Source organism: Ambystoma mexicanum, chromosome 12 (genome assembly GCF_040938575.1).
Source record: "Ambystoma mexicanum isolate Mex_15411 chromosome 12, UKY_AmexF1_1, whole genome shotgun sequence".
Taxonomy (NCBI): Eukaryota; Metazoa; Chordata; class Amphibia; order Caudata; family Ambystomatidae; genus Ambystoma; species Ambystoma mexicanum.
Genome location: NC_090936.1, coordinates 491241921 through 491265576, shown reverse-complemented (window position 1 = coordinate 491265576; position 23656 = coordinate 491241921). Strand labels below are relative to the sequence as shown.

The 23656-nt window shown below is 45.4% G+C and overlaps 1 protein-coding gene across 1 annotated transcript in view; it reads left to right on the top strand.

The window, feature by feature from the left end:
* The window catches only part of NUP205 (nucleoporin 205), a 1887652-nt gene that overhangs the window by 1745885 nt on the left and 118111 nt on the right, over positions 1-23656 (top strand). The window contains exons 37-39 of the mRNA XM_069628771.1: positions 6309-6437; positions 6631-6757; positions 11128-11294. Coding sequence (XP_069484872.1) covers positions 6309-6437; positions 6631-6757; positions 11128-11294 — 423 coding nt within the window. The remainder of the gene's footprint in view (positions 1-6308; positions 6438-6630; positions 6758-11127; positions 11295-23656) is intronic.

Below are 23656 nucleotides of genomic sequence, written 5' to 3'. Positions count from 1 at the left end.
ACTGAGGTGTATTTCCAGCACCAGAGAACTACAGCGCCAGCCAGTGAAGATCTGTCTGTTGTTATTTTCTCCTCTATTCCCCTTTCCCCTTGGGTTTGCCAGCTTGGTAGTTTTATCAGTTGAAGGACTGTTGGGCAGGCAGACTTAGGGGCTCTGGTGGGCCCAGCATCACTCCTGCAGGAAGATTCAAGTTTGGACCTGACAGTTTCTGAAAGGTTGAGATACAAAGACTGGGATCTCCCAGAAAACATTATGGAGGCGTTTTTGGCTTTGGCTAGAAGGTTAGCAACAAATGCTTGATACCGCTGCCGTTGGAACATGTTTTGCTTCTGGTGTAGAGCCAAAGATATTGATCCTTTCACTTATGAAAGGGTAGCCACTGGGTGCTGACGAGCCTGCCATAGCTTTGCCACCGGATGAGGTTGCTTACTTTAACTCCATGCCCTGCGCTCTCTTCAATTTGGTACCGGAGGAGACTAAGAAAAAGTGTTTTTCTCTTCCAGAGCCGGTGAGTCCAGACTGAAGGCTGTCAAGTCGATTCCTCCACTGGATGAGGAGGGTTTGGCCTGGATGAAGATACCAAGTACCGCACCCCCAAAGAGAGACAGTCTGGAGAAGAAGCATAGGGTTCTGAACTCGCCGCCCAGGTGCTTGAGGTCACAGTCTTCTGCGGACTCTGTGGTGTCTGCTGCCACCAGGAAGTGCTTGTCGAACCCTTCATCTGCGACCATGGTGCCTCTTAACCAGGCTGGAAAGAAGCTTGAAGGCAGTTGGGAAGTGCATCATTTACACTGCAGCCTCCACTATCAAGGCCGCTAATGCCCTGGTCATCTTAGTCCACTACGACGGAGAGCTATGGTTTAAGCTCAGGCCCATTTTGGACTTTCTGCCGCAAGACAAAAAGGTTGAGGCCTCGGATCACGGTGGCTCTGGACATAGTGGATACTGGGTTCCGCCAGATGGGCCACAGGATGTCCCTACGACGTCAAGGCTGGCTGAAGGCCACTAACTTCAGGGAGGACGTCCAATCCAAGGTGGTGGACATGCCCTTTGATGGGGACAATATATTTGGCAAGAATGTGGAGGAGTCCTCCAGACACTGAAGACTGATACGGAGATGCCATGCTCGTTGGGGACATTGGAGCATCCTCAAGGGGGAAGCCCGCAGATCCTCCAAGGCGCATAACACCCCCCATCATCAACCCTCTGGTTCCACAGCCCTGGAAGCCTACACAGGCCGCTCACCGGCCTATGGTAGTGAAGGTCAGCATCGTCATTGCCCGCAGGCCAGGATGCAGACGCCCAAGCAGGACTGAAATTGCTGTGGATCTGGGCCCCCACTGTCGAACCCCAGTGGGAGGCCGACACCCTCTTTCCAGCTTTCGAGTTGCTTGCACCTTGTCTTTGCTTTGCACACTTTTTTGGGTCGCTATGCCCTATTTCCTGCTTTTGGGCCGCTCGCATCCTCTCTTTGCTTTCTGCTCCCTTTAAATGCACTCTTTCTGTCTTTCTCTGTCTTCGCTCCACCAGCACACTGTTTCTCTGGTTTTCCGCACTTTCTTTCTGCTTTCCGATTAACATGCTGCTTGCATCTGTCATCACTTTTGCTCCCGCTCCAGCACACGTCCCAGGGAAACGAACACTGGCCTGGACACAGTCGGCAGCTTGCAGCATTCCTCACTCAGGGTACCTGGAGACACGGCTCCCTCATCACGCTGCAACCCCTCTGACACACTGGTTCAGTGTCTTGGCGTCACGCTCTCCTCGGGAACTTCTAGGCTTCTCTTGCTGCAGCCTCTGGCTTCTACGTTCCAACCTGCAACCCCAGCTCGCTCATCTCCTTTGACAGAACCACACCTTTTTATACCCTGAGTAAAGTGCCGTCAGGCATGCATGGTTAAGGTGGAAATGCCTGACCTTGCCTGGCTCTTAGTGGGACAGCTTAGTGGTGAAATGTAATAAGCCTCTTCCTGCTTTCCAATGTTGTTCCTATGGGTAATCTTTATTACTCTCGGTCACCTCTTTCTTGTCCCAGTACTTGTTGGAAATGGGGAGGGAGAGATGGGATGAGATTGAAAATACTGTCTGTAGGTCAAATAAACATAGGGTGGTGGAAAGGACAAAAGGGAATCCCCTGGCCTTGATCTTCTGTGAATGGGGTGATTCTCACTTTTTAAAGTCAGTTTCAGCCCCAGGTTTTTTGTTATGAAGGTTCTAGTTTTGATAGCACACCCTATGATTTTAAATTGGAGGAGTTGAGTAGGTTTTAAGGTCAAGGCTAGACCTTTGTTTCTTCTGACCTACCTTATTCTCAGCCTTTGTTCTGGGGCGATAGCCTCACCTCCCTCTTAGATCCGCAACATTGTGACTACTATATACCATGAAGGCTTCAGGGACTTCTGGCTCTTCACCTCTTGTCCTTTTGGGATACCGCGTCTCCCCTGGGTTTTTCCCATGGCCACAACCTTGGACTCCCCTACCCAGGTGATTCTCCCTTGCTTGTCCAGCCCCAAGGTTGGGATCCAAAAGCGATGCCCCCCCCCTGGCCACCTGAATAGAGGATTCTCTGGGTCTTCATGGGGGAATGCCTCCAGGTTTCTCGCAATAAACAGTGGTCCAATTTGCATAGCTTTGCCTGTTGTCATTGTTAGAGGGAGCTGTTGCCTTAGGCTATGTAGTGGTCATTCTGTGTTAATGAAAACCTGTATTGTGGCCCGTGTACATGAATTTTCTCACTAGTCAAACATAATTCCTGATGTAAAATGGTTTTCAGTGGCAGCGTACATATTACTAGGTTTCAAATGTTAGGAATTCCTGTCACTGTGTTCTGTGTAGGCATATGGGGTCCTGATCAGGACTACCTTGATGTCTTTTTGATGTCTTGGGTTCCACTTGTGTTCCTTTCTCTTAAACGCGATGTACCCAGCAACAGGTAGTGGGCAACATAGCCAGTTTAGGAGTGGGTTGGGTCTTGGGTCTTAGTTGTCCATTACGTTTTTTTATACATACACTGTTTAGTATGTGTTATGTTATGACATAAGATCTTTTAGAAATAAATGTGTGGTTTATTAAAAGTGTATATTTTTCAGAAATGCCTTGCCGGTAACTTTTTTTCGCACTTGCACATGTAGAAGTTGTTTGCAGTAGAGGGAAGTCTTTCTAATAAGGGAACTGTAACGCACGCTTTTGTTGACAAGCTGAAGCACCTGTGTGTAGTGAAAGCATATCTTTTCCCCATTATTAAAATTAATTGTTGCTTAGCGGTCGTGTGGCTCCTATTAACGAGGAGAATGCTGCCAGTTAAGTTATTGAAGCAGAACTGACTTTCCCAAAATGTTACAAGCGTAGTTTAAAGAGGCTGCGCATGCAGCAGTGTTCACCGACACCTTGGAGGCTTAAAGCTGACCGAAAGTTGGGTACGTGCATCCTTTGAAGTGGCAATTCAAGACTGAAACGAATTTGCGCGTGCCTAGTTTAATTTCCATTAAGAAAACCAAATCTTGTAACATATCAAACACTAGTAGTGGAAGTCGTAGCAGTGGCAGAATCTGAACAAAAGAACAACCATTACCCAAGCCCATGGAGCGAACTTTGTTAAAATGAATCCTGCTCATTTAAGAATTATACACCATTATTCTGGAGTTGTTGAAGTTGTTACTTGCGAGTCCTCCAACATTAAGGTGACAAGGATACCCAAAGTTACAACAGTGACACAGCAGCTTTGGGGTAACCATTGGAGAAAAGGTGCATATGAAGCTGGGGAAGGGAGTGCAATGCTTGTTAAAAAAAAAAAAGTTGTTTTAAATATGCTTAGCTGAGACTGTTTGAATGGAGGACAAATAGTCTGGAAGCTAGAGGCTGATTTTGTTGTAGCTGCAAGACCGGCGGAAAGGCAAAAAGGCTGCCCTTTCTTACATACAAGAGAGAAGAGTGCGTTGCCAACCTGTAGACGTTGAAGACTTCTTGTTGAAGTTACAGTAGAAGCAGTACATTTCCTAACATTGGAATTTGTAGTAGTAGCAGCAGTATAGAACTGTGCTCATCAACCTTTCTTGTCAGAACTGTATCAATTTAAAGTAGTAGAAACAGAAGTCTACTGTGGGGCAAGGGAGCCTGCTCGCACAGCACGAATAGTAGAAAGGGGTTGCTGAAGAGAATGCAAACCTTAAGCAGAAGCATCCTGATAAACTGTACAAAAGATGCAGCAGAAGTTGAAAGCAGATAGTTGATATAAACATAAGTGGTACTTTGGTCTTCAACTTTACTCCTTTCTTTCCTGGAAGTAAGTCATCCAGGAATCCCCATTGGTGCAGTTATTTTCTTTGTGGAACTAGGTAGGAGAATATTTTCATCAAGCAAAGAAGGAACTGTTACCAGTGGTTAACTTGTATATGAAAGATATGCTGTGTTAAAGTAAAGAACAGAGTTCAGTCTTGCTTTTGGAATCACAATTAGGCACACACAACCACTCTTTGATTTAGTTTTTACAAGTCACAGGTTTCAACAGTTGTCTAATAAAAGTTTGTTTTTCAATAATGGTCTTTACAACTTTCACTCTTTCAAATTAGTGACTCGCGACCACTCCTTCAGACATTAAGGCTTTTCAGGGTTGAATAATGGGTTTAAAAGCATTTGCTTTTCATGCGAGTAAAAGGACTTTCATTATATGCGAGTGCTAGGTTTCCATTGTTCCGGTATTGCAGCTTCAGCGATCAACTTCTACTTGCTTTAAACCATACGTGAATAGGGAACTAGATGCTGTTGCCAGCAATGCTTGCGCAAGGTATTAGAACTCTATGCCTCACTCTTGCTCGGCGGATCACACTGCTTCCACAACTTCTGGCTTCTTAGGGACCCACACCCTTCCTCTGTGAAGTTGTCTCCAGTCCGGCCACACGTTCATGCTGCCCGGTCGCTCCTGAGACCCACGGCTTGACACCTGCACCTCACCTCGTTCTCCAGCATGTTTGCTTCTTTACAACCACAGAAATCAGGTTTACATGGTGAAAGACAGCTCTCCTGCACACCTTCTGCTGCACAGCCTCTGCACTTGAGAGTTTGGGGAATAGGACACTCTCAGAACAAGCGGGTGAAATCTGCCGTCTCCATGTTCTGGCGTCCCTCGTGTTCTCCCACTTCTGCTTGGTTTGCCAGCCTTGTGCCTTCTTCCTTCTGCCACAGCTTGCATTCCAGTTACAGCTCCTTCCAATTCCCTGCACCCGAGGCAGCCTTTTATGCCGCCAAGGTTTTTTCAGCTGTGGGCTGTTAGGCTTAATTGTCTGACTTCTGCTACAGCATGCTTCTTCAGCCCTCTTCCTCCTCCCTGTACTCATGGGATTATGGGACTTGTAGTCCCCTTCAGCAAAGTTGTTTCTTTTAACAATTTTAAGGGTAGTTTTATTTTGCTTAAAATCATTAAAAGAGGGACTGTATGAATTGGTTGTTACAGAGGAAGACCTTTGAATTAAGGCACTTATTCTAGATCTTTTTACATTATACCTTTGGGAGTAAGGAGGGTGTTTTATCCTGGGTTAACTTGAAAGATCTTTCTGTTAATAAGGCTTGCTTGGATTTAACAGAACTTGTACCCCGGGGTCACATATACTATATGTGAGCCGGGAACATTATAATTGCAATATGCCATTACCTTTTCTGGCATGCAGAAAGGCACTTTCTTTCAGTGGACAAATACTTTTGCGTTCTTTGTCAATGATCTAGAAGAGGTAGGTAGGGCCAGTTAGAAAAGGGAGAGGTGAAGATGTAAAGTGTTTGTTGATCCAAATTGTGTTGTGTATTGTATTGTGTGCTTGTGTGTGATGAGTTGACTTGTTACATCCCGCTCCCCTCCTAAGAGAGAACCAGACTGCTCTTCCAGGTTATCGGAGTGTGTTTTGGGTTAGCTTGGTGGACACCCTGTGCATACACTACTGTATTAATCAACTGGACTTCACACCTCAGGGAGTGTGGAAAAACCTCCTTAACACTTTCTAAACTGAGTGCTGAATCGATAGTCCGAGACGTAGATGGCTTCTTGGATGAAAGCAAGACAAGGATGCTTCGTTAGGAAGGTTATTTACATGTTTGATGTCATTTTTGTTGTGGTAAAGGCTCATGTTTTATCCTGAGTGTGGAGCACACACCAGTGCTTTTTTGTTGGACTGTCCCTTAAAGGGGTTTTTCTGATGCCTACGGTAATGCTTTTCTCGTCAGCAGGACTTCCATTTCATTTGGAAGTAACCATAAATCTAGTAAATTATGACTTGTCCCTGCCCCAGACTAACCTATCTGTACTCTACTTTCCTTCACAGCGTCAGTGCTTGGGACTGCTGAGCCGATTTGGTGGCTCAGACCGTCTACACCAGTTTAAAGTGCAGGATGAGAGCCCCCAAGCTGACCGAGTGAGCCAGAAGGACGAGATTGAGCTGGCTATGCAACAGGTGAAGAAGGGGGGGCGGCTGTGAGGGTTGCTGGGAGGCTGGATGATCATTCTGCATTTGTTGGGGAACAAACTGTCTGAGTTTGCGATGTGCCTGGGATCTTGCTTGTATGATCAGGAAATATACTGCAAGCTGGACTCCCACGTTTCTGAAGAAAATCTTTTAATTTCATGATCTGCTGTTACGTTTGTAGATCTGTTCCAATGTAATGGAGTACTGCCAGGCACTTATGCTACAGAGTGCTTCAACCTCTCAGCACTCCATCTGTCTTTTTACTCCCAGCTTGTCGGAGAGCTCCACCAGAGATGGGTCCCGACAAGGTAAGGAAAAACATCATTTGACCATTTCCATCATAGCATTTATGGTGTCATTAGCTGCGAGTTGAATGCGGCATGTCATTGAATCCAAAGTACTAGACTTTGTCTTATGATATGATAAGTCATTTTTAATAGTCTTGAACAGTCTTTGCCAACTTATTTTTCCCCTCCAGGAGTTCCAGTGTACGTGCTCACTGAAGATGCAACCTGCTCTGTTATGCTCTGTGGGAGTCCCCAGGACTGGACTCAATTGTGCCCTGTAGTCTTTCCCCCAAGCAAGTCGCCTTTCTCTGCTGTTTGTGCCTGCCATTGGCTTACAGAGTCTTGTGTGTGTTTTTTCTTAATGGCTAGACAGTGCTGCAGCCATTGGACCTTTTGTTCAGGGAACAAATGCTTGTTACCCGCAGCTCAGATCTGTGGTGTTTGACCGAAGTCAATAATTTGCGGCGGAATTGACCGTAGATGATTTTGCAGCACATCTATTTGACCTTCGGGCAAACCACCCAAATCCTTGTCCCATCAGCAGCCCTATACCATTCCCCCCACCCCTACTTGCCTTTTTCATCAGCGCTCCTGCTATACCCCTGCAGCGTCGGTTCCGTCCCTCCAACGCGGGTCAGAGCTGACGCCGCAGGGACCCCTTTTCTTTTTTTCCCCCTTTTTTTTTTGAGTCCCCTCCTCCCCCACTACCAATGTCCTGGAAGCGGGGGACACCCCTGCAACCACCAAAGCCCATTATACCGAACATGGGGCGCAGGGGGCACCCCTGCAACCCTGCTCCTCATGTTTGGTATAATGGGCTTCGACTTGTTACTAGTGGCCGAATTCGGCCAAATTGTCCATATGGACAAAATTATTGGAGCAAATTGGGTAGTACCCTTGAGTAGGGTGAAGGAGGGCTCTTCTGTTGTATCTGTCCTGAGCTGTGCAACTAAAGGTGAAGTGCTGCTGCTTTCTGCTTTAGCTACCAGAGGGCGCTTAACTAGCCCTCCTTTCACCTGTTCAAGTTAGACTTGCTGGATTACTCGCCTCCAGGACTCTGCTTGTACCCTAAAAAGCTCACCTGCCGAGGCCCTGCACATCTCATCCTGTGGCTTGACCACTGGCCATCTACACCTCTGGCTGTGGGTAGTGTATGCAACCAACACCTGCTAAAAGAAACAGACTTCACCTTCTGGCACTCTGGGGAATTGATTTTGCATTTCTACAACTGCTGGAGCAATGCGTGCATCACTTGGCCACTCGGACTGCATCTTTGCCTATTGAGCTAGCTGTACCATACTCCAGCATCAAGTTTGTCTCTCTAGTCCAGCAATGGCATGCAGAGCTCTTGGGTCACCCTCCCTGCCTGTGCAATGGTCTTCGCAAGGTACCATGCATCCCTTTCGTTGAACTGTGACTTGTATTGTCCCTTGAAGGTTAATCTCTCCTTTTCTATATAACAGTAGGATTCTGCTTTGGCTCGTTGCTTAGCATTCATCGCAAGGCCGTTTCTAATAGTCAGTTGTGTGGACTCTGTAAACATTGACCGCTCTACTTTCCTAAAACAGCATAGCTTCCCTGTTGGGTTTGTACGGTTGCATAAAATTGGGCTCAATTGGGACTAGAAGTGAATCCTTGAATGGCTTCTGTGAACAAATCTGCACTGAACTCTAAAATGTATCTTGCTTTTTCCACACTGCATTTTCATCCCTACAAATGTCTATATAAAATATATAGTTTTAATCTATTATGTAGCCCTTTCCTTGATGTGTATGCTATTGTGCTTTACAATTTACCTTTTTACCATCCTACTGGTCTCCTGAGAATGTAAGCCTAGAATGCTTGCTCATGTTTATCCCTAGGGAGAGCAAGTAACTGAAGGAGAAGCCTTGTAGTATAGGTGCCGAGTTGTGGGTTGTTCTTTCTTTGACCTAAACATAGGTCTTGGGAAAAATCTGCCTAACCCAAGTACAATACAAAGAAGGGCAGCCACTGAAGCAAGAAAAGTCTGGTTTAGGTTTCTTCCAGAAGGGCAAGTCAGTTTAGAAATCTCAATTACCAATTCATACTGTTGGTGAAAAATTGTAACTGTCTTTTCTCAAAGAATAATTATAACAGTTTCAGTTCAGTACACAAAAGTGCAGTCTATCCAAGGGTTATTTATAGGGCAACTGAACTGGCAACTGAGGGCTATCGAGCATAGCCAGAAAAAGAGGTCAAACTTAAAGTTTAAACAGAAGCCTATTAATTATGTGCCTAAACGACATCGGATGTTAAATTTCCCAGGCCTCAAAGCATTAGATAACTTAAAGGACTGTCCATTCGCTCGCAGATGTTTGTAAGAAGTGATGACTAGGACATTTAGTCTCAGATTGAAGGAGGCAGGTGGAAAAAATATAATTAAAATGTGTTGTTGAAATGATCTGGTGATTTGTCCATACAGGGCTTTATGTACTAGAAACATTGCTTTAAAATGTACTCTGGCATGCACCGGAAGCCAGTGCAATTCTCTCGGTGCATGGGTAATATGGGCTCAAAGAGGGCTATTTCTGGCGTCTCTATTCTGCTGCATTCAGAACATGCTTGGGACCCTTGAAAGTTTTGTCACCAGTCGAGAAACAGGACATTCCAATTATTCATTTTTTTGTGCCCACTAACACAAGCAGTGCTGCAGTTGTCCTGAAATTAAAAGGCTCTACTTTGGTGAAGCAGCTTCAAGTAGTAATTAGATGATTTATCTACCGCTCATGCTTGTTGATGCATAGTTTATGTAGAGTTAACAGCAACTCCTGTGTTCCTAATCTAGCAAAATATTAGAATGTATGAGGTTGGGATGGACATTTGATTATAGGGGGATTCCATTTTGGCTAAATAGAACTTGGTGACTAGCCATAAGATTTCAATCTTAAACAGATTAACACTAAACGAACTGTCTACATACAACTCCTAATTTTGTCAAATGGCTTTTATTTTGTCGATTTTCCTCTGGGGACCCCTTCCTTAGGAACAAATATGGTATGTGTATCATCCATGTAGTTGTGGAATAGGGCTCCCTCTGCAAGCAGCAGATAGTATGTTTTTTTTAACGTATATGTTAAACAAAAGTGGGGGTGAACAGGATCCTTGTGGTAGTTCACAATCGATGCTGGTGGTGGTGGAGAAACGCAAGAGTCAATCTTCACCCATACCGTTGAGTATAGAGAAACGAATTCCAATTCCACTCACATATTGCAAATGTGGAAGTTGCTTAAAATATTGTTTGTGAACGAAGATAAAATAATCTTAGACCCTCAAGGATGTGATCCAGCATTGAGCCAAATGCTGTTAAATATTCAACTGTCTGTAATCGGAGTTTAGAACATTTTTATTTATTTTTTGGGAACTTTTTTCATGTTAAGAAGAGGGTGGCTCTAAAAGGTGCTTCCACTGGTGACCATATTTGCTACATTTTGCACCACAAGAGGGCACAATTCATTTTTTCAATGCCAACATTATGTACCAATACTTTCTCATACAATCTTACATGTTTTTTGTATCGACAATTGTTCCCTCTTGACAATGTGGTTTTAAGTTGTTCCATTTGAGACTCCTCTACATTATCTCTAGAATGTAGTCTTTACTTTTTGCCTCATGTACGGTTTCGTGTATTTTCATTATTCGCTTTCTTTACATGAATCATTTAACTCCTCTGCCAAAATGTTGTTTCCAGATGGGCATTACATGTGTTCATAGACTCACAATAGAGTTGTGACATAAGCCTAATACAGTGGGAGAAATGAGTGCCTGTTGTGTTGCTGATAATTTGCTTCCACTGCTCATTCCTGTCTTCCTTCTAGTGAGAAGTTGCAGAATGGGAAAGGTTACATATCCTAAAGACCTCTGCTGTTTGGTGCATAGAACCAAATTCCCCAGTGTGTTAACCCTTCATACTAGGATTGAGGGCTGCTTTGGGGGTCCAGGAATAAAACAATGTTCATTCTGTTTGTGCACGTCATACATTGAGTATTTATTTACACACACATGATGTGGGTACATATATGCATGTTTATTTGTTCTAGTATGCGACTTCTCACAAAGTGATGAACGGGGTGGCCAGAATGGATGAAGCAAGAATGTGGAATGATCAAAAGGGGCAGATGATCTCAATAGTGAAACGGCACCCATTGAGGATAAATGACTCTCACACTGGCTCAATCGGTTTAAGATGGCGTTGGCCTGTTGAAAGGAAATTAAAATTAACATTTGGAGATTAGTTTTGAAATCTCGAGTATTAGAATATATAAGGATTGTACACTAGCAAGTAGTCTGGGGAAAGAGAGGGTAAGGTATGAAACAACCTTCAGTGTGGGGAATTATTGCTAAACTGATGCTGCATTGGTATTTTCTTCTAGACTCTCAAGCAACCATGGTGCCATCCTGGAGGCTACCTAGTCTGGGCATTGTCGTCTATCTTCTAAAGCAAAGTACCAGCGACTTCCTGAGTTTCTATGACAGCCACCGCCAAAGTGTCAGCAAGTTACAGAATGTGGAGCAGCTTCCGCCAGATGAGATCAAAGAGGTATACATAGAAAGGGACCTGACCATTGGTTGTAAGGTATTTCATTAAATTGAAAGTAAGACTGTGAAGGCGAGATCTAAAGGTGCAAACTGGTTTGTAGTGCAAGGATAAGGTACATATGCCATTATAAGTAAGGAAAGCAAAATCATACCATGAAATACATATAGTCCGTAAAACTCATGTCTAATAGGTGGAAGTTAAGCTTTCTTATTAGTTTTATTGTTTTTATCACTTGTTTTCTATGTGCTCTTTCTTGGATTTGTTTTTGTATTTTGTTTGTATTTATTTATGTTTTATAAAGCGCCTTAAGCCAAGGCGCTGTACCGAGAGCAGGGAACAGTACAATAAAATGAGTAGGCAAAGAATACAGAAAAACAATCAATCAAGCATGTCGCAGGAGGTGAGACTTCAGTGACCTACGAAATATTGAATAGACAGAAATGGAACAAAGGGAGTAAGGAGGAGCTGGAAGCGTGAAAGTACGAACACGAGATTGAACACAAGGGGGGTGAAGTGCCACCAAGAGAAATTGAGAAGAGAAGCAGAGAGAATGAGAAGAGGTATAGAAAGATACTTTCAGGGTTCCACACTACACAGTCAGGGTTTAACGGTCCCAAAGTAAACCCTCAGGGTTCCACACTACTATTCACGTCTAAAACATTATTCCTGGAGGTTTAAGAGTGGTGGGCTGTTTAAGGTTTGGACTTGGAACTGAGGGTGAGTCTAGTTCCGGGTGGTGATGACTTGGGAATGTCTTAAGTATGCAAGATTCTTCGTTTTCTTTCAGGAAGTCTTTGTCTCCCCAGGGCAAGATGGAGGCTCTGTTCAGCAGCATTGATTGGTTGAGGCTGGAGGTGAGGTAGTTTGGTATTCTTTTCAGAATTCTAAACTGCCTTTCATTCTAGTAACCAACAGAGCAGGTCACTGTTTTACTCCCAGCACCCCAAGTTACTAAACCCTCCATAGTATAAATAGTAATATGAAAAGATGTACCAGAGAATATCTTTGTAACTACAATCCACAGAAGTTTCAACTAAGAAGAGAGATTCTAGACTGCTGACACAGATGAAGAAAGCGAAGTGCACTACAACCTTTTAAAGTTAAACGTTGTTTTCAGAAGCATAAGAAATGAAATTGTAAAACAATTTTGATGAACTCTTTTCAAGAATTGTACTTAAAAAGAAACTATCATTTGAAGACAAGGAAGTTCAAGCGTGTTCAAGGTAAAACTAGTGTTGCACGCATTGAGATGGAACGTCTTGTTACAGTAATTTTGACTCGCGTTGTAATAGTACTAAGGCGAGCAGTCAATTGTCGCTGTGTTATTACTAACATTATTAGTTGCAGAAATAGATTAACAGTTTAAACGTACTAAGTTTACTTTTCGTTTGTGTGAACGCGACAAGAGGTTCGTCAGGCGTTCGAGGAAAGGACCTTCAGATGTCGGCTTACGTGCCGCGTATTTTGTTCCGTGGCGTTATTTGAATCGAGAAGCTTCTAACAGCTGTTTACGCGGATTGCCGGCGGCTGCGTTTTTTCAAATGCAGACAACAAAAGCTGAGAAAGGACGTATGGTTCATTTGAAGTAAGCTAACATGTTTTTGACAGCGCGGGCTCACGCAATGTTTGGAAATCCATGGCCAATGAGAAAAGCAGGTCTTATAGTGCAGCTCGTGCATGTATATGATAAACAAAGGAAACATTTGTTCAAAACAGCATGGACACGCGCATTTTCAGGAAATTATAGCAAACAATAGAATATCATTTTAGAAGTACAGAGGCAAGAGACTAAAGACTCTAACAGAAAAGTCTAAGAATATAAAAGTCACAAGTTGTATTCAAACAAGAGACAGTAGCAGAAACCGTACCAAAAAAACACTGCAGCAGCATTCAACCATACAAGAGCCTATCAGCACAGAAAGCATAGGCAGCAGGTATTGAAGGGAAGTGGTGTGTTGGAATAGGAAACCTGAAGCCTATTTGAAAGTTAGATGGTAGTGCAGCAAGTAACATGTTTGTGATTCATTTCTAGGTCTTTTACAGTACAGTCCAGTCCAAGGAAGAAAGCAGGAGACAAGGGCACTAGAAGAAATCTGCGTTTGTTTTTTTATCCACTTCCCCTTGGGTTTGCCAGCTTAATAGTTCTATCAAAAAGGATTGATAGGCTGGCAGGCTTAGGGCGTCTGGTGGTCTACCGTCACTCCTGCAAGAATTCTCAAGCTAGACCTGACAGATACTAGAACAGAGAGAGAGAGTTGGGAGCAAGACCATAGAGGCATTTAAAGACAAGGAAGAGAACATTAAATTTGAGTATGAAAAGATAACCAGCCAAGATTGGCAAGAGAAGAAGAGCTAGAATCTCTGGAAAGGAAGTATGCAAAGAAGATGAATAGAGAGTTAAAGACCGATTTAAGAGAGCAAGATGGGAAATGGGAAGCCCAAAAAGAACAGAGGAACAATAAGAGCTGGGAAAAGATCAAAGAGGAAATCAACAGTTTAGAGGCTTGAAAGATGAGAAATGGACAAGCTTTACAAATATTGCGTTGGTGAAAGCGGCAAGCACGTAAAGTTGGCGAAATGTGATGAGAGATGGAAAGACTTCAGTCAAAATAAAGTCCAAGAATTCGTGCCGTGGATGAGATTGAGAGCTGGAAGAAGAAAAGGAGAGAAAATGTTGAGTGTCATCAGCATAAAAGTGGTGTGACAAACCAAAGGACGAAATAACAGCAGCAAGGGGGTGGGGGGAGTGTAAAGAGAAAACTGAAAGGGGCCGAAGACAGACCTTTGCTGAACGCCATGGGCAAGCAAGAAAGATTTAGAGGATTTGCCAGCCCAAGAAACAGAACGTTCTTTGAGATTGAAACCAAGAAAGAACTGAGCCTGCAAAACCAAAAGCAGAATGAGAGGCCAGTAGAAGAGAGTGGTCGACGGCGTCGAACGCAGCAGATAGGTCCAAAAGGATAAGAAGAGATGAGTGTTTGGAATACCATGCAGAAAGGAGTTAATCCAAAGCAGAAAGAAGAGCAGTTTCTGTGGAGTGAAGAAGAAATAATCCAGACTGGAATTGTGGAAGAATAGCAGAGTTAGAGACAAAGATTGAGACGTGAGCAAACCAACCGTTCCAGTAATTTAGAAAGATAGGTTAGCAGGGAAATAGGTCGAAAATTTGAAAAAATGTGTGAGTCAGCGGTGGGTTTCTTTAAAATTGGGATAATGGAACCGTGTTTAAAAGATTTAGGGGAAAATAGAGGTTGAGAGGCAGATATTCAAGAAGGAAGTAAGGTAAGACACTGATGAAGGGTACTCTTGAAGAATGAGTGCAGAAGGCATTGGGTCAGTAGGAGAGGCAGTAGGGGGTGGGCTTTGGCCAGTAGAAAATAGGTGTCCGCGTTACAGAAAGGTTAAAAACAAGAAATGGATGTAGAGTAAACCGAGGTAAAAGAAGTCGTGACTTCAGATGAAATGGAACCTGCAAAGAAAAGCTACCTTACTGAAGAAGAATTGGGCAAAGTCAGGGGCCGGCAAAGTAGAATTAGCAGAGTAATCAAGGGTAGGAGGAGACAGAAGCCAAGAAAGAATTTGAAAAAGTCGCCTAGGATGGGCAGACTGTGTGTGTAGGAGATCAGAAAAGTGGGGACGTTTACCAGAGAATAAACAATCGTTATAGAGCGTGATAGGAAAAGTACGAGGAATGATCTGCCATAGATTTGGTCTTAAGCCAGTGTCTTTAAAGACGACGAAGGAAACGGCTCATGGAACAGAGATGAGGGCAAAGCCATGGTTGAGTAGGTTTGTGAGTGGGATGGAAAGGCGTTAAGGGGTAAAGCGAGTCAAGAGAGGAAGAAAGAGGCGAGGAGATGAAAGAAGCGGCCTTGTCAGGTGTTAGGAACGAGAAAGAGGAATGTGGAGGAAGGACGGAGGTACAAGTGGAGGTAAAGAGTGAGGAGTTAGTTACATTAATCACACTGATAAAATGATGGCGTGGGACAGAAAACAGGAGTGCGAGGAAACTTGAGTAAACAGTCACACACAAAGAAGATAGTGGTCAGAGAGATAGACTGGAAGAGAGGACACAGGGGAAGCCAAAAAGGACAAAGTAAGGATAAGATCAAGACCGGAACTGGAAGTATGGGATTGAGAAGTAGAGAAAATGAGTCAAGAGTTGAGAGAAGAGGAGTGGCGACAAAAGGTGAAAATTGAAATCACCCCACAGAATCAAAGGGGTGGAGGTAGGAAGAATATAGCAAAGAAGATGATCAATATCATCACAATAAGACCCAACAGGTCCAGGAGGTCGGTAGATAAGAAAAGAAATAGGATTGGTTTTTGAAAAGATATTCTGAGAGAATTCAAACGAAGACTAAGTAGGGAGAATCAAAGACGAATAAATTAGTGAAAAAGAAGATTGATAGAGGATACCAATACCCCCTCCACAAGCACACAAGCAATGGGACGACCAGTTCTTCTCAACCTCACTCTTCTTATTTTGCGAAGAAAAGGAGTTGTCGCTTAAGGGGCTTCCTGGAGAGGGCCCCCACTGCTCCCGTTTCCAACCCAATCCACCACTCCGGAGGAATGAGAGGTGTTAAGTCTGAAGCTGTTGAACATCTTCACCAAGGCCCCAGCGCCGATGACTTTGGTCTCTGTGCTGATGGCTCCTTCATTTGTGAGGGTAGTGCCGACAGGTCCCAACCTGCTTGTTCTAGCCGCCCGGGAACCTGTAGGGACCCACTACAGTGTGTCCCTGGACCTGGCTCCCAGGGACAATGGCCCGTCGCAGCGCCGATCATCTATGCCTTTGGGAGTCAAACGACCTGCCACATCACTCCCTGGCCCCGAGGAAGTTTCTCAGCGATGACAAGGCCGGGATTCCTAAGGAGTATGTTCTGCTCCCCACAGGGGCCTTTCTGTCAAAGATAATGAATATTTTCGATGAAGAAGGGGATCCTATCGCTTTTGGGAGTCATAGGGAGGTCAGAGACTTCCATGAAGATCTCTTCGGAGAAGGAGGATGACTGTTAGAACTGGCCTATGTGACGATTCATGGGATCATGTCGCTTCTCCCCAGGGGGAGACCTTCCCTCTGAGGCTAAGGATGTGAGGCGCTACTCAGTCCCCCTAAGAGTTGTGGAAAGCGGAACCTCACAAAGAGAGACTCCCCTCATGGGGTTAAGGACTCGAGTTCTGTGAAGGAACTTTCTGGCTCCTTTTCCTTTGGGAGCAAGCCCATATCAGAAATTCCTTACGGCAAGGCTTATTACGTCTCTGAAGAAGAAACGGAGACCTGCAGAGTAATAACACTGCCTCGATATGGTACTGAAAAGAGTTGGCCTCAAGGAGGTTTGGAGATTACATCAACAACAACAAAGGATGACTTGGACTTAATACTGGGGAGGATCCAGCACCAGGAAATAGATTGAGAATGGACTAGGAAGAATAAAGAGCAGCCGGCGTGAAGCCAGCCCAGCCAGCGAAGTTTGAACCTGGGAACTTGAAGCTGCAAGAACGCTGATCCTGGTGGCAGGGACGTCGAGGAACGGTCAGCGGAACACAACGTTGGAAGCTCCTGACCAACCGAAGAGACAGAGAAAGACCATTGGTGGTATGACCTCGAGGAGGTGGACCGTGTGGTCTTGCAAGAGCCACAAGGACGAAGCGGGAAGCGTAGTGAAGAAAGCAGGAGACACCAAAGCTACTCTAGCCAGCCTAGCACCCCAGGAAGAACCTCCGATGCAGTCCTGACATTCTACAGCTACCGCGAACAGCAGGAGACCCGTTAGGGGCTTGGGGCAGCTCCAGAACCCAGAGAAGCTGAGGAGTAATCTACCTCATCACAGTATTGATACCCAGAGAATCAAAAGTCAAGAGAAACTCAGGAGTAATTTAGTAGTAGTGATAGTAGTAGTTTAGTAGTGATATATCAGGATTCAAGAATCAGGAGTGCATCGGGAGGAATCTATCTCGTCACAGTGATAATGCAAATAGGATTAAAGAGGAGATTAGACAACAAGAACTATCTGGAGGTAATCTTCAGAAAATCACAAAACAGGCAAGAATTACTAGAACTATAAAGCAAGCTTTCAAAAGCCCTTGGGAAGAAGTAAAGAGACTTTTGAGGGCTATTTACTAAAGAATATTCCAAGACAGCCCTCAAGGTTGTGAACTGTGTGGGTCAGTAGAAGAGTCATTCTCCTGACCACGCTTTTTTTTGTTGAATCAGAACTAAAGCAAAGGATTGCTGGAAAAGAGTCAGTTCACTAGGAGAAGGGGATAATTCTCCTAGTATTATATGCAATTGGATGCTGAACTTATTTTGTAGACTAGTGTTAGGGTAAGAGAAGGGTTTGGACAGAGGATGGATACTTTTCATTTGAGTAAACATCCTGACGAGGAGCACGCAAGTTATTGCATTAGGCAGGGACAATCCTTTATAGACGGGGAGAGTTAGGTTCTTAGCTTCAACTCTTAATAAAGCTTTGGTGAAACATGCCACCCTTTTGTCCTCCTCATTACTCCACCTCTCCACACCTCCTACTCGCAGGAGGCTAGCAGTTTGGACACCACCCAGGAGTTGGAGCTCCTACTGGCGCCGACTCCAGGATTCCACTGGTAGCTTTGCGGCATCTAATTGACATGGTGGTTGACACTTTGAACTTGTCTGCCCCATCCCGGCCTAAGGTACAGTTTGAGATGACCGACACACTGGGCTAGGATTTGAAAAAGGAAACTCTCCTTCCGTTCAGCGATAAAAGCCCTAGTGTTGGAAGCTTGGGAAAACCAGCTTCAGTCCTTGCTGTCGACATGTACCTTGCAAAGAACCGCTGCTTAACGACATCTGACCCTGCTTACTTGTCCGCCCACCCATCCTTCCCTGGAGAGCTTGGTAGTGCAGGCGACAATGGCTTCCTCATTAGGTCCACCTTCCTTTCTCTGCCCCCGACAGGAATAGTAGGAGGATAGACACTTGGAGAAAGAAAATCTTTGCTTAATAGGAATCTCGCTTTACGGGTGGTTAATGCCTCCTGCTCCAGGGCTATGTACTCTTTTGGCCTATGCTCTGTGATCGCATGGGTGGTAGAATACGTACCGGTGGGGGAAGTGAGAGAGTTTTGACTCTTATTCAGGATGGCAAGGAGGCGTCCCGACAGATGTTGCAGTTCAGGCCCAGACATGGCGGACTGTGTAACCTGGGCAATGACCACAAGCATGGTCATACCAACCTCTAGGTTGGCCTAAGACTTGGCGTCCAAGCTCCTGGATATGCCCTTCAATGGGCATAACCTCTTCTGAGATGAGGCTGACTACTCCCTTCAGATGTTCCAAAATCTTCCAGGTCTACAGCCAAGTCTCTAGGCCTGGAGGTGCAACAATCTCTGGCACTTGTGTGTGGGTTTCCTCCCTCCTGTCAGTATGCCCCCTGTGGCGAAGGTCTGGCTGGCAGAAGTGGCTCCGATTCCTCAGATGGAGGGGCAGGGGAACCCCCAGGGGTGGATTTCGAGTTAACTGTGCCCTCTGCTGCCCTGGCCACAACCACATTGTGAAAGCAATTTCCTCCAGCAATCTTCTGTTGGAGGGAGGACCTCTGTTCGGTGTGGAATGGTTTTGCGCCACATTGGACGCCTGGGCATTGCGGATTGTCCAACAGGGATATCGCCTCACATTTATTTCACGCCCTCCGGTACAAACTCCCACTAGCCCCACCTTGTCTTCGGAACCCCACCTTTTGGTGGAGGTCTGTCAGTTTCTTAGAAAAAGTGCATTAGAACACGTTCTGTGCTCAGAACGAGGCCGGGGCAACTATCCGGTCGACTTTCTCGTTCTGAAGGTGGACCGGTGTTGAGATGGATTTCTAGAATCTAGCCTGATGGACACGTTTTAGGAGGCCGCCCTAGTTATAGTGAACAGGGGATCTCTGAGAGGTTCGCCAAACCCCATTCAAGGTAAGCATGGAAAGTGGTCAAGGCTTAGTCTGAGGCGAAAGTGAGTGGAAACAGGGATCAGTACCCCTAGTGAAGCACACAATAATTTAATTTAAACAGGTAAGTAAAAAATACTATACACACACTAGAAATGAATACAATCAGGTAGTAATATCACACAATACTCCATCATCAAACATATAAAGTCACTTTTAGGTTTTTAGGAATGCATACACTAACTTGGACAACTAAAAGAAGGTAGGTGGTGATGCAATAGAATGAATCCAGTTCACAGGAATTATGCCTTATCTTTATAAGTACAGTCTCTATGATGTATGCAGCCTTGAGCCCAAAAGTCACAAAGCTGCTTCTTATGAGAGGGGAGAGATGTGGGAAGAGTTCTTGTAGTGGTGAAAATGTTCCAAAAGATATTCAACAAGTTACAGGCATGTAAAATATTATTCCTGTCTTTCTGATACACACTTTTATATCCAACGGTCAAAAAGCGATGGAATGGAATAACCAATGTTTATTCTAAGGTTTAATCTAAGGAGAACAGGGGGAGATGAATGTTGCAATTACTCCCCCCTTACTCCCTCTGATTTTCCCAGGTGAATAGGTTTGTAGGCTGGAGGTAGGTTTGCCCGCCGATCCAGGAGAAGGTGCACAAGAGCTGCGAGTGGAAGTGGAGCAGAGTACAACCCTTTGCGAAGAAGAAATGCAGAAGGCACCGATGTAGACCTCTTTAGGACACTTCACCAGACAAGGGGAAGCGAGTTCCAGTGGCGACTGCCGCACACAGGTGACAGCAGGTGTGTTTGCAGTCGCGGTTCAAGACCTTCCAGCGCAGGATCCCTTGATGCTTGAAACCTGAAATTCGGCAGGAAGGCGACTTATCCCACAAGCTGTCAACCACCAAATTCCAGCGACAACTGCAGAATGGCGATGATTCTACTGAGGGAGGCCACTGGGAGAGCTTGTCCGTTCACTGGGTGGGCCAGGGACACTTACGAAGGCTCAGGACAACTGAATCCTCAAATGTGTCAAGACTGCTTGGTCCCACCATTGCAAGGGTTGAGGTACTGCAGAGGGCCTTTGCAGATCAGATTGTCCAGCGGAGCTTCACAGGGTCAAACGCAGGGAGGGATGTCAGGCCTTTTCAGGAGTCGTCAGTGGATCTCCAGTTGGCTGCTCTTCTACACGGGCTGTTTGGCTCCAACATTGATCTGAAGAAATGGCTGCAGGAGTAGTCATCTTATCCTAAAACTTGGATGGAAGCAAGTCCAAGCTCACCAATGGTAAGCACCTGCAGCATTCTAATAGCCAACAGTGCTCCAATCATGGACCACTGTGGATTTCACTCATGCCACACACCCAGTCTCTGGCACCACAGATGTGGAGTGGGACCAGACAGTCCCACCTACTTCCTGGGCCACAGACCCCCAAAGGTATCACAAGCCCAAGAAAGCCGCAGCTTTCCCAGGCAAGTGCATTACTTTCTGCATTACTGCATTACGATCTGAATGACACCATTCCTAGTAGGATCGTTGTCTGTCTTCCCTCTGTTCCCCTGCCCTTGCCTCGTTGCTCCTTGAAACACTTGTGTATAGGTGTGTTATAAATGCCATGTCATATCATATGGGATCTCCTGACCTGAGAATGCAGGAAGAAGGCCAAACAATATGGCCAAAGGACAAGCGTAACATATGGTGGCATGGCCATTTTAGGGCACTAGCTACGTTTTAGTAGCCAGATGCGGTAAATGTGAATGTGCACACTAACAATAAAGCAAAAATGGTTTTAAAAAAGTATGTGCTTTCACCAGCTTGTCTTTAGGCACATAAGAACGTAACCAAAAATCTCACGTGTAAAAGCCTCGGGACATACAAATGTATCCCCACTGCACTACCTTGTGAGATGCTCTGTGCACTGTTAAAAAGTTTTACAAAAATGTAAAAAGACAAAAGGGAAGTCTAGTTTCCCAGTACTGATGGTCTGAAGGACTGATCAGTTTCCTCATAACAAAATGAGCCAAGTTACAGCAAAAGGTGAAGGCTTCACTTACCTGTAAAAAGTCAGGATGGTTTAAAAAAAACAAAAGCAAAACATTTGGGGGTCCATAGAATATCTTTCATAATAACCAGGGGCTTCCCATCCCATTTTGGTTCTTAGGCTGTTGAATTTGAATCCAAGATGGTAATGCTAGCCCAGATATTCCCAGCCCTCGATCTACAGGACTGGTTGGTGTCCTTGGATCTTCAGGAACTTATTTCCACCTGCTGATCTATCAAAGACACAGGAAATACCAATTTAAGGTCCCGCCATTCAGTCTCTTTGGCACTCAGCGTCTTCACCAAGCTGCTGGCAATGGTTGTGGCTGGATTCAAGAGGGGAGTGTTCTCCTACCTGGATGACTGGCTTGTCCAAACTCGCTCTCCAGACCAAGTGTTGGCACATCTGTAATGCATTTTCAGCCTGTTGCTTAGTTTGGTCTTCTCCCTGAACTTCACATAGTCTTAGGCTGAGTAGTGTGGGTTCACTTTGCTTCTCTTACCAGATCCCTACCTAAGTAATAAATCACAGACAACTTATGTGTATGGAAAAGTTGTACGAGGTAGGCATTTTATTTTCATACAGAAAATACAACACAACAAAATAATTACACTGCCATATGCTTTTGGGCACATTGTGTAGGGTCCCCAAGTTGACCAAGGCTCCTCCTGAGTCCTTGTTATCCCTGGGCCTTCGTTCCTGGGCACATGCCGCCTACGACGTGTCTTGGACCGTGTACCGAAAGAGTACTCGGTGTTCTTACTTCTGCCCGCTCCTTCTTTTTTGGACCGTGTACCGAGAGAGTACTCAACGTTCTTACTTCTGCCCGCTCCTTCTTTTTTGGACCGTGTACCGAGAGAGTACTCGGCGTACCGGCTCCTGCCTGCACCCCTCTTCTTCCGTTGTTATTGTAGGGTGGGTTGGGTGGCAAACGTTTTTCCTTCCCCTTCTCCAGGCACTAAGAAGCTATCCGAGAGAGCTGAGCTGTTACCTGGTTTGTGCCGCCTCTCCTTTTCCAGGCTTACTTATACCCCCCCGGCCTTTTGTTCCTTCCTGGGGGCGGCCGGGTTACCCCCCTGACCTCTTGCTGTTACATTTCGCACCTTCCCAGGTGCTGTTTCCTCCCCTTCCTGGGCTTTTGTTTCTTGTGGCGCTGTTCGGACACCCCTCCCTACGCTTTTGCGCCGTTTTTTTCCCCACTCCGCGCCTAAACTCCCAGACCCTCTATCGTCCCGCATTTCATGCGGCCCTGGGCCTGGGTCAGTCTCATTCCCTCCGGTTCACTTGCTTAGGCAGGGATTTCCTGCCCAAGGACTGAGTGGCCAACATCTGTCCACTGGTTCAAGTCCTTCAACCTTAGGAACAAGTCCCAGCCTCCGCTTTTCTGTGATTTGTTAGGTCTCATGGCTTCATACATTCTCGTAGTGCTGGAGGCCCGTCCATGCATGGGATTGCTTCAGTGGCTGCTCCGTTGCCAGTGGTACCAGTTCCAGGGAACCATGTCAATTATATTGCAAGTTTCGGACAGTGTGTCTCAGGATTTGATGCGTGGTCCCTACAAGACAACCTGCTGAAAGGAACATTTCTTCCGCAACCTTGGTATCAACTGATATTCGTCAATGATACATCTTTGAAAGGTTGGGGTGCTCACCTACAGGACCCGGCGGTGAGTGGTCTGTGGTCTCCCTCAGAGTCTCGGAAGCACATCAGTTTGCTGGAATTTAGGGTGATTAGGCTGAACCTGTTTTCCTTCTTTGCCTTCGTGAAGGGCAAAATCATGTTGATCCTGACAGACAACACTGTGGCGATGCACAACATTAACCAGGTAGGTAGTGTAGGGTCATTGCCTCTGTGCAAAGCTAGGTAGTGAGGGTCCTTGCCTCTGTGCAGACAAGTAACAAAACACTAGTTCTGGGCTCTGGAGAATGACCTATCTCTGATGGCAGCTCATTTGGCCGGCACAGAGAATGTCTTGGCGTATGCCTTGAGCAGACTTCTGGCAGAGATTATCTTCCATTGGTGCTCTCCTCATGTGGACCTATAGGCTTCCATTGTGAACAGAAAGCATGAGTTATTCTGCTCCAGAGAATTTCCTCTGCAGGTGGGCTTAGGGAAATGCCTGATAGCCGAATGGATGTTCGATCTCCTTTATGCATTCCAGCCTCTCGCCATAAAACAATAGAGAAGGTTGTGGAAACACTGAGTTTATCCACCCCAACCTGACCTAAAGCTCATTTTGAGATAACTATTATTCGGGATGAGAGCCCTCCCCTAACAGAGGCTTACTGCCTTTCAACCAGTTGATGGCCTAGTGTTGGAGGCTTGGGAGAAGCCATCCTCATTCAGACCCAGGATTTCTTTAATCCCAATGCTCTCCTGAGAGCTTGGTGG